This window comes from Thrips palmi, unplaced genomic scaffold, assembly GCF_012932325.1.
Source record: "Thrips palmi isolate BJ-2018 unplaced genomic scaffold, TpBJ-2018v1 HiC_scaffold_4, whole genome shotgun sequence".
Taxonomy (NCBI): Eukaryota; Metazoa; Arthropoda; class Insecta; order Thysanoptera; family Thripidae; genus Thrips; species Thrips palmi.
Window position 1 is genome coordinate 7,253,690 of NW_023144631.1, and position 16,583 is coordinate 7,270,272.

A 16,583-nucleotide genomic window follows, 5' to 3' on the forward strand; every position below is an offset into this window, starting at 1 on the left:
GCGGTGTGGTTGCCGGCGAGGCCGAGGCACTTGCTGGCTGCACCGGCTTCCTGATAACGTCTGTATCCAAGTTGCCGTGCCGTGCAAACACGTATAAACCTCCTGGGGCACGACAAGCAACGCCCGGGCCTCGCGGCCAGGGGCCGCCAGGGAGCCGCCAGGGACCGCCAAGGACCGCGAGGGACCAGGGGGCGTTCTTGTCGTCCTGGCGGCGCGGCGGCGCGTTGCGCGCGACGGCCGCAGTGGATGGCTTCCTGCAGACTGCTCCCGAGAGTCGTTTTGGTCGCTGTCTCTCTCGCACCTGTACGGGACGCCCCACGAGTGCGAGAGAGACAGAGCGGCTTTCGGAATCAGTGTGCTGATAGGGCCCGGGTCCCCGTTTTCGGCTGGCGTGGCGCTGGTGCACTGTGCAGGCCTTATGGAGCGGAACGGTGAACGGTCGCGTCCCCTCTAGTGTCGCGGCGTCGCGGCGAAGGGAGGCGGGAAGGGAGGCACTGCAAGGGTTCGAGACAGGCGGCGAGGCAGCGAACGGCCACCAAGATAAGCATCGACAGTTCGATTCTCCGGGCCGGGGCCAGGCCGGGGCCGCCGAGCCGAGCCGAGGCTAAGCGGCCTGTCCGGTCCCGCAGCCGCCGCCGTCAGACTGATTCCGAAAACGTTTTCTCTCTCCCACCTATACGGCACGCCCCATGAGTGCGAGAGAGACAGAGCGACGAGAACGACTCTCAGTCTGCATGTCGTCGCCGCGCCACGGCAGAGATGCATCGCGAGATACAGTCGCGCCCGACAAAGCGGCCGTCCGTCCGGATAAGGTGCGCGTCGAGCCGGACCCGCCGAGGACGCCGTCGGCCGCCGTCAGCCGCCGGTCGAGCGTGGGCTGCATGGCTGAATTCGCCATCGCATCTCGCTTCGTTACTTCGCTACCCCGGCCGAGTGATAACTAATGCAGGTTCGCCGGTTCGGCCGTCAGGACGCCCCTTCATCAGTGATGCATTGCAGGGGTCGCGGCCTCCACCAATCTCCATAAATGCACACTCTGCTGCCAAATCCGCGCCGCGCCGCCCCGCCCACGCCCTTTACCGACGGCCCCTCTGCGGCACCCTGCTCGGCGCGCTCGGCGCCGCGACAACCCCTCTGGGCTCAGAGACGCGCGGCGCTCGGCCCAGGTAGACACCCGCTGCGCACCTGGCCGCGCAGAGAGCCAGCTCGGCCAGCTCGGGGGAGGAGGGAGGACGAGGAAGGCGTAGGGGTGTCTGCGCGCCCCGCCCCGCCCCGCCCCGCCCCGCCCCGCCCCGCCCACGCCACGCCACGGCTGCTCGTTTCATAAACTTAGGCATTTGATTTCTATCGCGACTTGCCTCCATTCTTTTCCCCGCATTCCGCTCCTTTTTTCCCCGTCGGATTTTTTTCTCTCCCAAATAATGAGTTTACCTTTTCATCCCCCTCGCCGCTCCTATCGCGCTTCGGACGCGCGGTGCTCGGCGCTCCGCCATCCCCTCCTCAGTCTCTCTCACTTTTTCCACCGCCCCGATTTAAATTTGGGAGAAGTTACTCGGACAGTACACAGTCCAAAGTTCAAAACAAAAAGCAAAAACAAATGCAGTTAAAAGTGTTTTACTGCCGCCAAATGAGAGGCGCCATCGCTGAAACAATTTTTTAAAGTGCCGCTCACTGAAGGGAGAGGGGCGGTCGGTCGATCGGACGCACCGAGTGAGTCATAAACCACGACGACGACGACGCTGTAATGCGAAACGCCGGCCCCGTTCATTTATTCATTTCTGGCGAAAATCTAATTCACCCTCCAGTGCAGGGGCAGCCAGCGGCCCGACGCGAATCACCGCCACGCCATATCGACGGGGGCAACAGCACGCCAGCCTCCAGCCGCAGTGGGATATGGATATTGCAACCCGGCCGGCCTAGTGGGCCTCGGCGGATCAACCACCACCGCCACTCTGCGCCGCGCCGCGCCACGCCACGCCACGCCACGCCGCCACCGCGACCTCGGGGCTAATCCCGCCGCGCCATGGCCCGGGCCGCGCCGAGGGAGCGGAGAGGGACAGCACCGTAATGGACGCATTACCGAATCACAATTTTCGGCGCCATTTTCGGCAAACCGCCGCCGTGCTCCGAGTACGCCGGCAACGTGCTCCCGCCTAACCTACCCTCCTCAGCGCCCTTCACGTGCGTGTGGAGCGCATCAGGCGGCCGCAGCGCGGAGACGACCCCCGCGGGGGCGCCATGCGCCATGGGGGCGCAGCGGCGCAGCCCACCGCACTGCCGCCGGGGCTCCACCTCCACGGGCCTAACTGACGCACTGTAACGCACTGCAGCCCTGGGGATCGACGAGGCCTGGTCTCCATGATGCAAATGGGCCCAACTGTGCAGGACGGCGGCGTGTCGCTGCGGGGCGGGGCGGGGCAGGGCAGCGGGGCGCAAAGCATAACATATCCCTCCCCTCCGGCTAAGTAGTAAAGGCCTGCACACAAAATTCACCCCCCGGGGGAGCGGCCGCGTAGCGAGGCGGCGTGGCGGGGCGCCAACACTCCGACAAATCCCTCCGAGTACACTGTGGGAGTAAGTACACTGCGCCGACGGCGACGCGGCGACTCAATCCAGCAAGAACAACGACGACGGCGTGCCGGATTTCGGATTCCAGGACGGTGCGATAAGGAATCGGCGATGCGCCCAGTGCGCCGCCCGGCTCCCCGGCGCCCCCAAGCAGCGCCCCGCCTCGCCTCCTCTCCATATTCCCCGGCATCGCCGATCCGCCACCGGTTCGTCGCTCCGTCTCCCTCGCACCCTCAAGGAGAGCCCAAGAGTGCGACAGAGACAGAGCGACCAAACGATTCTTCCGAATCGCTCGGCAGGGCAATCCGCCATCCATTCCGCCATCCGCTTCCTGCAGAGCGCGGCGCCGCATCCGGGCCGTGGCGGTGCGCGCCGAGCACGCCGAGCAAGTCCTCGAGCAGCCCGGCGGCGTGGCGCGGCCGCGTGCTGCCTGCCCGCTGCGCCCTCGACGGCCGGTTGCCCGCGCGCGCTTCCGGCCCGGCGTCGCTGCCCGGGGCTGCACGGGGCTGGCTGGGGCTGGCCGGGGTTGCGACTGCGACGTCGACGGCGGGAGGGGTAGGCGGAGGCCGACGCCCGACGCCTCGCTCGAGCGCGCCTATCACCCCCCGGGGGGCGATAGCCTGTGGACCCAGCCAAGGGCGGGCCTGCGCCTGGGTCTGGGTCTGGGCCTCACCCTCGGCGCCGGCTGCCCTTACGCGGGCCGCCTCGGGGAGTCACACACACGCATGCACGCGCCGGAGTGTATACGCGTGTTGAGAGAGGAGGCCATTCCCGGGCCGCTCACGCGAGACCCACAATTTCCGCGTCCTCGCCAGGTGAGAGATCGGCCCCCGAACGCAGTCCGAGAGTTTTCGCTCCCCGCGCGGCCAAGTAGGCTCTGGCGTACATATTGCCTCGGCCAATCGGTGGCGCGCACATAAAAGTGTCTCAGAGACTGATTTCGAAAGTCGGTTTCATCGTCGCGTCCCTCCCGCGCCCATGGGGCGTTCCGTATAGTGTGAGAGAGACAGGGCGACGGAAACGACTCTACTGGCTTGCGAGTTCGTCCCCCAGTTTGGGCATAGTCGATGTAGTCGGGCGCGGTGCTGCGCGGTGCCTGGCAGTGCGGTGGCGCGGGCCGCGACGGTGCCGTATGCAGATCGCGCCGTTCCGCGCCACTGCACCGCGTCCTGCCCCCCGCCGCCACGACCCGCGGCACCGCGGCACCGCGCCGGCCGCGCATATTTACTCCATTTCACGGCCGTCGACATAATCGCCGCACTCCAAACAATTATAAACATGATCATCGCCGTCCTCGTCATCGCCGTGCCTGGCCATGCCGCCGCGATGCTCGAGTTTCCCTTTTTTCACGCGCCCATCCGCTCCACTTGTTCGGGCCACTGGAAGTGGGCCTGACATTTGGTCGGGAGGGAAGGCGGAAAGGGCGCGCACCTCGCCGTCGTCGCCGTCCTCACCCGGGACCCAGGGTGGCCGCGGTCGCGCCGGAGGACAAGAAGCGCACCGTGTTCGTGGACGCGCAGAATCCAGGATGGCGACGAACGCGCCGGAGTGGAGCGGCGACGGCAGACGACACCGCTCGAGGCGCCCACCAATGTGACCGCCAATATTGGACAAGCAGGCGGGGCGAGCGGGGCGGGGCTGGGGCGCCCCGACGCACGGACGGACGGACTGTTGGGTGACGGCAGGAAGACAGTGTGGACAGGGGAGATGGAGCAGGATGCAACACCAAAGAGAGAGGGAGAGGGAGAGGGAGAGACAGACGGCGAGGTGACCGGGCAGCCAGCGTGTGTGTGTGAGGAAGACGGACAGACACGGAAGTGACCTCTCGTCCCAACACCGTTCCCTTCCCATCAACGAGCCTCAAGGAGGAACACACACCACCACACCACACACGCACACACACACACATGCCGCCTCGCATCGCTTGGCCTCGCCTCCATCGTCGAGCTGACATTTCTCGTCCGTGATACACCCCCATCTGCAACCCAATACGATAACCCTCCCCCCCCCATTCCCTCCTCGGCTCCATTTTCGGTAGGGATTTCATTAACGCCGACGGTGATTCCAAATCCCGGCAGGGCACACTGCGAGGGCCGCAGAAACGCAAATTAATACCAAACAAAGTGTCGTAAAAAAAGGCAAACGAGCTCCCTGTTCGCGCTCTCGTTCTTTGGCCCGGCGCCGACATTCGAGCCGCCGCCCGCGGCCCGCCCACTGCACCGCCAGGAGGGCAAATATTTGACTTACTAAACTAAATGGCCCTCCCAAGAACGGGCGGCCAAAAAGAAACTCAGCCGCCAAAAGTCTGAAAATGAGAGCTGCTCGCTGGGGCCGGGGGCAGCAGGACTGCCTCAAACCGTCCGGCCGACACAACGCACCGCGTGCGTGCGTGCGTGCGTTTTCATCGCGTGACGGCGTGCTGTTGGTAGCCACGCCAGCCACGCGGACTGAGCGCATTCAGGCACGCGTCTCGCAGGGGGCGTTGGACGGACATACGTCCGAGCAAGCGGAGCAAGCGAGGAAAACCGGAGGGGGGGGAGGGAGTGGAGGAAGTGTCCGCTTGCCTCCAGAGAGCCGTGGAGCCGGGGCACCAAGGAGCACAGCGCCTGCTGACGGCAGACATTTTTCACGAACGTCCGCGAACGCCCGTCTCTCTCGAAGCCGGGACCTCCGCCAACACGGCCAACACCCACGCCCTGGCCCTGCTTGTTGTCCTGCCGCGTCACCGACAGACGCGGCCGCACTTCGACCCGTCGCGTCGCCCGGAAGGCAGGCAAACCCTGCGCTCGAGGCGTCCGAGGTCCGAGGCGGTCCGAGGCACCCGGTACACATACCTGGCCATACCTGTCCGGTTCGGTGCGGATCGGTAAGGCGAAACCGATCGCCCGTATCGCGTTTCAGCGTTACAGCACACAATGTCAAGGCGACGACGTCGGCCGGCAGAGGCCAGCCAGCCAAGGGCCAGCCCCGCGCCAACAAGCAGGCACACCCGAAAAAGCAGGAAATTTAAACCTGGCGCGCCGAATGGCGTTTCACACCGAGCAGTGCACGGTGCAGGACTCGGGGACGACGCCGGGGCCGGGACGCCGGCCGCGACCACAACGGCCGGGACTTCCCCGGCGTGCGTGCGTGCGTCCACTCTATTGCCGGCGACACTTGAAGGGTTTTGGGCGCTGCCGCCGGCAAGTCGAGCAGGGCGTGTTCGGGCCTTGCCTGGGCCTGGGCCTGGCCTGCCGGCTGACTCCGAGGGGAGGTCTGTCTCTCTCACACCTGCACGGGACGCCCCATGAGAGCGAGAGAGACCTCCCCTCGGAATGAGCCTGCCGGGCCTTGCGGACGCCGGCCGGGCCGATCAATGCCTCAACTGGGTCAGTCGGGTAGCGGTAGGGCCCCGGGCGCGGCGGCGCGGCGGCAGGGATGCTAAGGCAGACGGGGCGGACGACCGGGACGGAACGACGCCAAGTGCAGCAACAAGACACTTTCCCACACTGCGTCCGGTGCCAAGCCGGCCGACCACCCCCCGGCTCTGCTCTAGATCGCACAGTGTGCTAGCGCTCGTCATAATTTGATTTATCGGGCGTGAAGAGCGTCTCACCTCCCCCATTCGATTCGATAGCAACCCCCAGCCTAGCAGCGCAGCGCAGCGGAGTGTCATTGTGCATGTGTGAGAGAGTGCACAGTGCACACACAGCAGGTGTCTGATTTGACACATCGCGTGCAGCGTGCAGCACAAATTCGGCCCCCCACGACGGTAAAGGCACACGTACGGACGCAATGCACAGCCCAGCAGACTGATTCCGAGAGTCGTTTTCGCCGCTCCGTCTCTCTCACACCTAAACGAGACGCCCCATGAGTGCGAGAGAGACAGAGCGACGAAAACGACTCCCGGAATCCGTCTGCTGCCTGGCGACGGCAGCCCCTCACCAACCTCTCGCACGTTTTCCCCCAATTTCCCCAACCAGTCCGACACCCTTTTTTTCCGGCCGAATTACCGCGACGCGTCCTGCTACCTTCTCCGCCCGGGGGTGCGCACCGACGCACCTCAACAACTCAACACCCCTCTCTCTCTCTCTCTCTCTCTCACTCTCTCCCTCCCACGCGCAGGCCGCAGGCCCCAAGGTGTCGACAAATTGAGGTAATGGAGCGCAGCGCTCCGCTTCACACTCTCGCCTCGCCGGAATCTCATCAAACCGAGTAACACACAAACACACAGACAGGCGGGCGGGCCGGAGGAGGGAAAGCAGTTTGTTGTCGTCGCGGACGTCGACGCGGACGCGCCAGGGAGCAACGGACGCCGGGACGCCGCGAGACGGCGACAAGCTGGGGGTGGCGGGCGGACAAGCAGGCGAGGGTGGCCGCGGGTGTCCCTCTCTCCCTCCCTCCCCCCGCAAACCCCAAAACTCCTCGATAATCGCCGGCCGGGCCGTTACGCAATGGGGGTTCGGGAACTAGTCCGTTGCAGCGGCGCGGGTCGTCATCGGCATGGGAATCGGAAAGCACCCTGCGGCCCGCCGCCCCGCCGCCGAGCCCGCCGCCGAGCCTGCCGCCCTGCCCGACGCTCGATCCGGGGAGGGAAGGCAAACGTTATGCAACGCGGCGCTGCCGGGGGCTGCCCTTCCGAGCCGTTCCCGTCTTGGCGACGGCAAAAAAGTCAAATGAAACCGGCAGCGGCATCGGCGACGACCTCGATGTCGTCCTATCGATGCGGCCCCGCCCCGCCCCGCCCCGCCGCGGCCACCCTCGCACGCTCCAAGAGGCACCCCAGTTAGTTAGTCGCCCATCGTCGTCATCGCATCGTCACGGCCCGGTAGCCAGCGAGCCAGCGCCAGCGAGGGCGTGGTGGGCGCGGACCCAAAGTGCTGCCGCTAATAATCTCGTCAGAGCGAGGAGCCAATGAGCCTCTCAGCCCGTCGGCCGCCACGCCACGCCCATGTCCACGTGTCCGTCGTCGCGGTCGCCGTCGTCGTGCACGTGCACGCCGGGGGCCGCGGCCGCCGGGGACGCCGGGACGCGGCCACGTGGTGGTCGCGAAAAGTGACCGCCACGCCACCGCATCGGCGGCAGTGGCGGCGGCAGTGGCGGCGACTCAGGCACGCCAGGGGCTTCCCTCTTCCCTCCCTCGGTTCGCTCGATAGGTGCGCGACGTACTGCGACGGCACAAAAATTAAAACGAGAGAGCCGTGGCCTTGCCGCGACCCAAGAGGAGCCTCCCGCGGCAGGCCCGGCACGCCCCGCACCCCGTCAAGTTGAACGCTCGACAAGGAAAGTCATTCCGCCGTCCGCGAGGGCGCCTACAGTGGCGGCGCCTCCCCGCGAGTCCTCGGCCAGGTGACGCAGTCGGCGCGAAGCCCTTCAGTGTCCGTCGCCATCGTCGCACTCGGGCCTCCGGGGCCGGCCAGCCCGGCCAGCCCACTCCGGGCCGGGCCGCACCTCGTTTCCGGTTCCATCGCGCCTGCCGCTTCCGTGGAGGGCGAGGGCGCAGCCGGGGCCAAGAAGATCCCCGTCACGGACGCGCCGCCATTCCGAGAACCGTTTTCGTCGTTCTGTCTCCCTCCCACCTTACAAAACGCCCCACGAGTGCGAGAGAGACAGAGCGACGAAAAACGACTCTCGGAATGAGTCTGCTGGCCGATCGGCAACCTGCATCACCGCATCGACACCGCCACGCAATCAGGCGCCATTTCATTATGCCAAGCGACGCGGCCAGCCGCCCACCCCCAATTAATGCAGCATTCAGCGCGGCCACGCCAACGACAGCGAACGGCGCCCCAAACAACCCCGGGCGAGTCGTTGGACCGAACAACGGCCGACGGCAAGACCGCCCTCGCCTCGCCGAGCAAGGCCCGTCCAGCCGCCCAGAACGGCCGGGCCGAATCTAGGCTCCAGTTTGTCCGGGAAATGATTCCGAGGGGATTCGGCTCAGCCGCTTCGGTGTTCGGGAGGGGAGCGACGGCAGTCCGGCCCCAGTCAATGACAATCTGCCTGGCTAATCAGCAGACTGCCCCGCCCCGCCCCGCCCCGCCCCGCCCCGCCCCGCCCCGGGCAGCTCCCTTATTGGGACCATAAAATAGCCCCCTCCCCCGCAGCCCTGCACCCTCGAGGGGTGGCCGTCGGCCATGCGGGGCGCCGGCCAGCCTCGGCCAGCCGGGCTGGGGCGCGAGTGCCGCGAGCTTCGAATCACAGCCAGCTGCAGTTGGACGGACCGAACGCCTCCAAAGGGCCAACGTTTTCATCGCTCTGTCTCTCTCGCACTCATGGGGCGTCCCCTGTAGGTGCGAGAGAGACAGAGCGACGAAAACGGCTGTCCGCGGGCAGCGCGCTGGACCGAAATAAAGCAGCACTGCACCACGCCGGAGGGCGGCGGAGGGCCAGCATTGGCCGGCCAGACGGGTGTGAATCCAAACACGCGGCACGTGGGGCTCGGGGCGTGGGGGCCCCACGGTGGGGCACCGCTGCCGCCGCCGCGCCCCCACACTGTGTATTTGCCTTGTGCGTGCTGCGTGCGCCTCTCCGGCCACCCTTTGGCCGCACGCATTCCGAACAGTGCCCCGTCTCGGCGCTGCGTCTCCGTCGCACCTCAGGGCGAGTGCGTTTAGAGAGGCAGAGCCGCGCTAAGCTACGCGCTACGCGAGGCGCGGTTCGGAATCGGCCTGCCGACGGCGCCGACGGCCCGGCCATCCTTTCCCGAAGCCCTTCGCTCGGCCTCGCCCCCGCGGCCGACGCGGCGAACCTATAAATTCCTTGTTCGCTTCCCCGAAAGGGCGTCCGTAGTCCCTGCGTCCCTCCAGGCGGAGCGGGCGGAGCGGGCCGAGGCCTTCGCGCAAAGCGCTTTCGCCGTGCGAGCACACTGCGAGCGGCCTGCGCGGCGGCGGCAGGGCTTCGGCGAGGGAGAGAGGGGCGGATCCGCACTCGGGGCGAAAAAACAACCGAAGGGTGGAGAGAAGGGTGGGAACGGCGCCGGTGTGCAAGTCTGCGCATTGCAACTAAGTTCGGCCGCACGCGAAAGGGGTGTCGCTCCGGGCGAGGGCGATTCCGGGAACAGCGTCTCGCCGCTCTGTCCCTCCCGCACCTCACGGGGGCCGCGCAAGTGCGAGAGGGACGGAGCGACGCGATAGCGCTCGCTTGCAGGACGACACGGCGGGGAAATCATTACTCGCTCGAAGAACGGCGAGGGGCACAACAAGCACAACACCGCCGTGGCGCCGCGGGGCCAGAAGCTCGAAAAGCCGAAAGGCGAAATTAAACTAATAAATCAAGCAAGCTGCGTCCTGCAGCGCGCCGTGCCGTGCCGTGCCACGCCGTGCCGCGGCCTGTCACGCCGCAAACGCCGCGCCGCGCCCCAACTTTCCGAAGGCCGTCCGTTCGGAAACTGTTCGGAAGCGCGGCGACCCCCGGCATTGACATCGTGGCTGCCGCCTGCCGCCCCACTGCAAGTGCACCGCGCACAGCGCAGGCTTTCGCAGTGGCGGCGTCCGACGTTTTCAGTTTAGACGCGCACGACAGACGCCACACGGCGGCGGCGCGGCGGCATTCCGTCTTCGTCTCTCTCATCTCATTACCCTGATGATGGCAGTGAGACAGTGAGGCGGCGAGCAAACTGTTTCGTGGGAGAATGAGAGGGGGAGGGCAGGGCAATAAGCGCCTGTCACGGCCGCGCCGTGCCGCGCCTCGCCAAGCCAAGCCACTCGGCGGGGCGGCCATTGTAGCGTCTCGCGACGTCTCGCGGGGGTCCGCGTTGACGAACAAGACGGATTGCCGGATGGACCCTACAGCCCCCCCCCCTCCCCCCTCTTTTCCTCCTTCTGCCCTCTTCACCTGTCTCTCCACCAAAGCTCCGCACAAGCTCCTCAACGTCGCCCCCCCCCCTTTCCTTTACAACATCTACTACACTCTGCAAAAAAGGAAAAGCATTCCGCGAAAAATGCGAATATGCCAATTATTTAAGCGATGTCGTTGTTGTCCAAAGACACGATAATTTTTGGGTAAAGTATGATATACTGATGCAGTAGTATGCACGCGTCGCACATCAGCGGGGAAGCATCATGAACCACGATAAAATAAAATGACCACGGCGCTATCGGCTCCAACACTGATGACCTACAGTACCGACCAAAAGTCGTGGACTGTTTGTTTTCTAAAGCAAGGGACCACGACTTCCATCTCACAGATAATTCCACCTCTCTTCTATTTTATTTTCTGAATTCAACCGATGGCCGGCGTGTCGTTCCATCCAAGCGCCTCACTCCACGATTCGTGCATTTTTTTTTCTTTTACTCCGTTCCAATCACTTTCCCGGGAAACGCACAATGCGGTAACGCGGCGTGGAAGGCGTGCATCCCGAGACGCCGTCATTGTCCAGGGCCTCCAGGGCCTCCAGGGACTCCAGGGACTGGACTCCAGGAGCTGTGGGGCGACGCCGCCTGCCGCCGCCCTCCCGGAGGCCGTCCTTGTCTTGACCTCCACCGCGCGGACCGGCGCGGACGCCGTGATCCGCGATGAGCGGCATCTGCTCCCGGGGCTGCGGGCGGACTGATTCCGAGAGTCGTTTTCGTCGCTCCGTCTCTCTCGCACTCGCGGGGCGTCCCGTATGGGTGCGAGAGAGACAGAGCGACGAAAAGAACAGTGTGCCGGCAGGCACCTGTGGCGGTCCGCCGGTCCGGCTGGACCAGTCACCTGCCAGACGGTGCCCCACTGGAGGCCCGCTGGACTGCTGGAAGCAGGCCCGCTGGAGCCTGGCCGCCCTTTGTCGTCGGCGACCGGAAGTGCCGAGCGTGGCGGAGTGGCGGAGCGTAGCGTGCATCAACCTGGATCCTGGATCCGCACCCTGGGTCCCTCACGGTCCCTCGGTAGCCGTCCAGCCGTCACAGGTAATGCAGGTAAGCGACGACGAGCCCCCGCCGCCCCCGCCGCCCCCCTCCGCCTTTCTTCGTTTCGAGGAAGGCTGTGCTCTACCAGGCATGACGCCTCACACCTCTCCGGGGCTCACCGGGTGCCGGTGCCTCCGGTGCCTCCGGTGCCCCAAAGTCCCGGCCGATCCAACTCGCCTTCCGACATCCTCCCAGTCGTGTTCGTCGCTCCGTCTCTCTCGCACCCATACGAGACGCCCCATGAGTGCGAAAGAGACGGAGCGACGAAAACGACTCTCGGAATCAGTCAGCAGCGCATCGTCCAGCGCGAAAAGGGAGAGAATGAAACTCCCGGCCCTGCCAGCCTCGCCATCCCAACTCGGCGAGCCACCACCAAGTTGTTGTTGCTGTACAGCCACGCAGCTGCTTAGTCGAGCACGCGCGACTCATTAAAAAGGTCACTAGCGCGGCTAATACATGTGGGCCCGCGGCTCCGCGGAGCGCGAGCAACAGTGAACGCGAATCTCCCTGAACAGGCAGCCTGCAGACTGATTCTGGGAGTCGTTTTTGTAGCTCTGTCTCCCTCGCACTCATGGCACGTGTAGGTGCGAGAGAGACAGAGCGACGAAAACGACTCTCGGAATCAGTCCACCGGCCACGCTTAGGCTGCTTGCACCGTTTACGCCCTCCAGGCTCCAGGGCGCGACGGACCGCGCTTCCTGTCACCAGCAGCGAACGGTAGTACGCGCCGAATTAGGGCAGGTCGACACATCGGAGGAGGGGGGGAGGGGAGCTGCACCGGAACAATTGACTCGGGTCATCGCGCTGCCCGGCCCGCCAGTGGCCCGCCAACGGCCCGCCGACGATACGTTTCGTACATCTGCCTCTCTCTTTCTCTTTTCGAGTGCCTCACGCTCGGGCCTCTCACTCTGCGGCTCCGCGGACAGGACAAACGGGAGGCGGCAGCAAAATAAAGGAACTGCGGATGCCTTCGCAAAACAAGAAAAATAAGTGCGTGGTGCCGCGGTGCCCATTCGGCGAGGCTTTGTGGGATGCACGCCGCGCCGCCGGCCCGCCTCCAGGGCCTCCAGGGCCTCTGGTTCTAGGCAAGGCCGTCAAGGGCGGAGGGACGGACGCTGCACTGCAAGGACTGCAAGCAAGCGCCCACAGACAATGTAACCAGCAGTCGCGAGGACGCGGGGCGCGCGGGGCGAGGGGGGATCGAACAGCAGCGCCCAGCCCGGGCCCCGGGCCCCGGAGCGGAAAGCGGCACGGAATGCAAATCATTTCCAAAGAGAGAGACAGAGACAGGGAGAGAGTCGCAGTGTTGTGCTGGCCGACAAGCACGCTGCCGGGTGCAGAGAGAGAGAGAGAGAGAGACGGAGAAAAACGAGTGGCACGAGCAAAAAAGGAGACAGGACACCTTTTCGTTGTTTGGCCGTCTACCTGTGCGCACTGCAGCTGCCGCGCGCCTTGCGGTGGCGTGCCCTAAGGTGCGCGGGGGGAGGGGGGAGGGGGAGGAGGAGACAAACGTTTTGTTTGCCGAAGAAGGGCCGCCACGCCGCCATCATGATGACCATCATCACCAGCATCTCGGCGTGCCTGCAGCAGTTCCAGCAGCCCGCGCGACTTTTGAACCAGCAGCGACTGTCGCCCTCGGTTCGAACTCCGAAACACGAAACGTGCCGATTGGTCTGCTGGCACTTCGGGCCGCCCTGAAGAGCAGCGAGAGACAGAGCGACAAGGCACTGCGTGGAATCATCCTGGTTTTGGCGGCCTTCGCCTTCGCGATGGGCCAGCTGCAGTCCGCAGTGATACACTTGTCTGACGATTGGGCGGTCTCTGTCGCACCCACACGGCACGCCCCACGAGTGCGAGAGAGACGGAGCGACGCCAAGACGCGGGACATAGGCGTCGCAAGGTCAGCGTGTCCTGGAACGAGCGGCAAGCGGCACGCCAGTGGCCTACAGTGGCCTACAGTGGCCCAGTGGAGCGGGCGGGGGATGGACATGGACAACTAGTGGGAGGGACTCAACGCGATGCGAGATGGGGCCAAATGACCGAGACCGGCCGACGGACCGGCGGAGAGGGCCGAGAGGGCAGGGCCGTTTGGCTGCCAACCACACTGCAAAAAGACTTATAGCGCGCGCACTCGCACACACGGAGGGGCAGAACAGAGAGAACGCAACAGCGCACACAGCGCACCAGGCGGCACTCGCCAAACATTCAGCCAATTTTTATAGCGGGGGAATTCCTGGCTGCAGCGGTACTGACTCACTGCGGCGCGACTTTCTTGTTTTTAGTTTTCCTGCTTTTATTTTTTTCCCGTGATGCCGCAATTAGCTCATCAAGGGGATCAACGCTTGTCCGGCCGAAGGCGGCCAAAGAGGTACCCTACCCGACTCGGTCCATTCATTTTGGCAGCGAGCTGCTGCTTCGGATAATTGTTTCCGGCCCGCTCCCGGCCGGATTCCTCTGAGAGGGGGGGGGGGGGGCACGCGCACACACCCGCGTGTGTGCGCACACTGGAGTAGTGATCGCGAAGTCGCGAGGGCACAGGACGAACGGGATGTACAGTACAAAGAGCCCTCGCGTCGAAATTGCCAAACTTGGCTTCCATCGGCCAGGCTGCAGGCTGGGCCAGGACGCCGGGAGGCACGCGGCGCGCACGCCACGCAAACACACGCGAGCGCGCGAGCGATCTGTTTGGGAGCGGTGGGGCCGCGCACGCGTGACTACAGCAGGCAGCCTGTATTGGAACAGAGCGGAGCGCGGAGCGGCAGCGTCGTTTTGTTTACATCCGTTGATGCGAGCGAGCATCAGCAACTGTTTCTGGGAAAAGGGACGGACGGGTTGGGGTTTGGGGTTCCAGCGGGCAGTGGCGTTTGGCGTTTGGGGTTCGGCGTTGGACGCACGCCGCGCACGCCCACGGCGAGAGGGTAGCGCTGAGGGGAATTACTTCCACTACACTCGACACACTCCACCTCTCAACCTTGGCTTGCGAGGGATGCTGCCCGGCCCGCAGCCCGCGCCACCCCAGCCGTCGGGCACGGTTGAACGGTGGGCCGCCGCGGACGCACACTGCGAAAAGCAAGTTTTACTCGGGAGCGGGCAAGTGCACTGCAAGTGCCGGGGTCGACAAAAAATAAACAAGTCATCGACCTTTCATTTCGCAACCTGCCGTGTTTTTTGGCTAGCTGGAAAGAGGAAATAATTGCTGCGCGTGGCAGGCGCGCGTAGCGGCGGAGAGAGCGTGCTTTCCAATAACCGTCGCGGCGCTTAGATAACCAGGAGGGGGTTGGGGGAGGCCGGGGACAGCTTCCGCCGCCGTCCGGAGTCCACGCCCTGCCGGCCTGCCGCCCTGCCCGGCGACGCCGTCACGGGTATTGTCACCCACCAGGGCTAGGGGTGGGGAAGCCCTTCGAGCGACGCCAGCGACGCGATGTCCGCGAAGGGAAATGAATCCGAGTCGGCCTGACAGGACACTGCTGGGATGGCGTCCCTTTGCCGCTGCCGTGCCATCGCCGGGACGAGACGACGGCACGCAGGGGATGGCGGGGCGGGGCGGGGCGGGGCCGCACGATGCACATCAATAATAATGTCCTGTCCGTCGCGCCGCCGCGCGCCACCGCCACGGCGGGGACGATACGATGGCGGCCTGCTTGGCCTGCTTGACGCGCTGGCGGGAGTATCGACGCGACGCGAATAGAAGCGTCCCTCTCTCGCTACCGCACCAACATCATCATGGCAGTGTTGTGATGTTGACCCCCCGCCGAGGCGAGCGAGCGTGGGGCAGGCTCGCCCCGCACACACACGCACTGGACCTTAATTCCAGTCGCGTGTGTGAGTGGCTGGTGACGCACCCGTACCCCTCCCCTCCCCCTTTGGCCCACGGCCACTACTACCCCACGCCAGTGGGGGTGCCGCTAAAACATTAGCCAAATTCGCCCGGCGGAGTGGCGTGGCACAGGGACTCTGATTAGGGAAAACGGAATTACAGAAAAAGAAGGGGGAGGGGGCGCTTTGGCTGCCTTAAAGTTTGAACTGCTCCAGACTTCCAGTTGGGCCTGGAGTCCCTGGAGTAGACCCAACGCATCAAAAGATGGAAACGGGATTGCCGGGGAAGGCGTGGCGAAGGCTAAGACGCGGCCGGAGTGCGTGGACACGGCGCGATGTGGTGCGGGATGGAGGAGCACTTCGGTGCGCGCTCCCCGCTCCAGATACGCCCTGAGTGGCGGGACGACGGGACGGGGTTGGAGGCTACCCTGCTCTGGAGCAAACGCGGCCGGCAAAGGGCCGTTTCCTCGCTCTGGCTCTTTCGCACTCATGGGCGTCGCGCAGGGAGCGAGAGAGATGGAGCACCGGCAGAGCGACGAAACGATCCGTCAGAATAAGGTGGCTGGCCGCCAGGGCGACGTCTGAGCGTGGGATCCTGATCTGAAGCCACTGCGATGGACAAGTGCACCGCTGCGCTGGCCGCCGCCACCCACGCAGGCGGACAGGCAAAGAGGTGCAGAGACCGGCGAGGTGCAAGCGGGGTGCAAGCGGGGTGCAAGCGGGGTGCAAGCGGGGTGCAAGCGGGGTGCAAGCGGGGGCAAGCGGGGTGCAAGCGACGCCCGCACCGCCCGACGCGCGGGGAAGGACATGCCGCTCGGGCCGGCGGTGCACGCCACGACGGACGCCTCGGTCCAGGGACGACGCCAAGGTCGCGACGGTCATGAAGGTGCCCGCAGGCCGCAAGGCGTCGCTTCACAGTCTTCGCAGTGCGGCGGAGGGCGGCGCCGCGGCGTCTGTGTCCGAGGGGCCGCGGGGGCCGCCCCCCCCGGCCACGCGCCGACGACGCACGCCGGCAGCGCGCGCACGGGGCCGAGCGGCCGAGCCGGCTTGCTGGAGACTCACCTCAGACAAGTCGGCGTCCATGCGCATCTTCTCCTGCACCGACACCTCGCCCATGATGCGGGCCTCCGCCACCAGGAGGGCGGCCAACAGGGCCGCCAGCCCCAACACGCCCACGGCTTGCATCACTGTCACTCACTACACTACCGCACTGGCAGACTGGCACCACGCAACATCCACACCGACCCCACGATCCGCTCTGCGCCACGGCTAGCGACGGACTGGCTGGCGGCGCGGCTGGCGGCGACTGGCTTCGGCTTCGCGGCGAAGCTC

General features: G+C 65.4%; 1 protein-coding gene across 2 annotated transcripts in view; it reads right to left on the minus strand.

Annotated features, from left to right (window-relative positions):
* LOC117649285 (fasciclin-1) overlaps positions 1-16,569 on the minus strand; it is a 46,949-nt gene extending 30,380 nt beyond the window's left edge. For both annotated transcript variants that reach the window (XM_034391898.1, XM_034391897.1), the window contains exon 1: positions 16,314-16,569. In XM_034391898.1, the coding sequence (XP_034247789.1) occupies positions 16,314-16,436 (123 nt within the window). In that variant the 5' untranslated portion in view covers positions 16,437-16,569. The remainder of the gene's footprint in view (positions 1-16,313) is intronic.
* Positions 16,570-16,583: the final 14 nt, after the last annotated feature.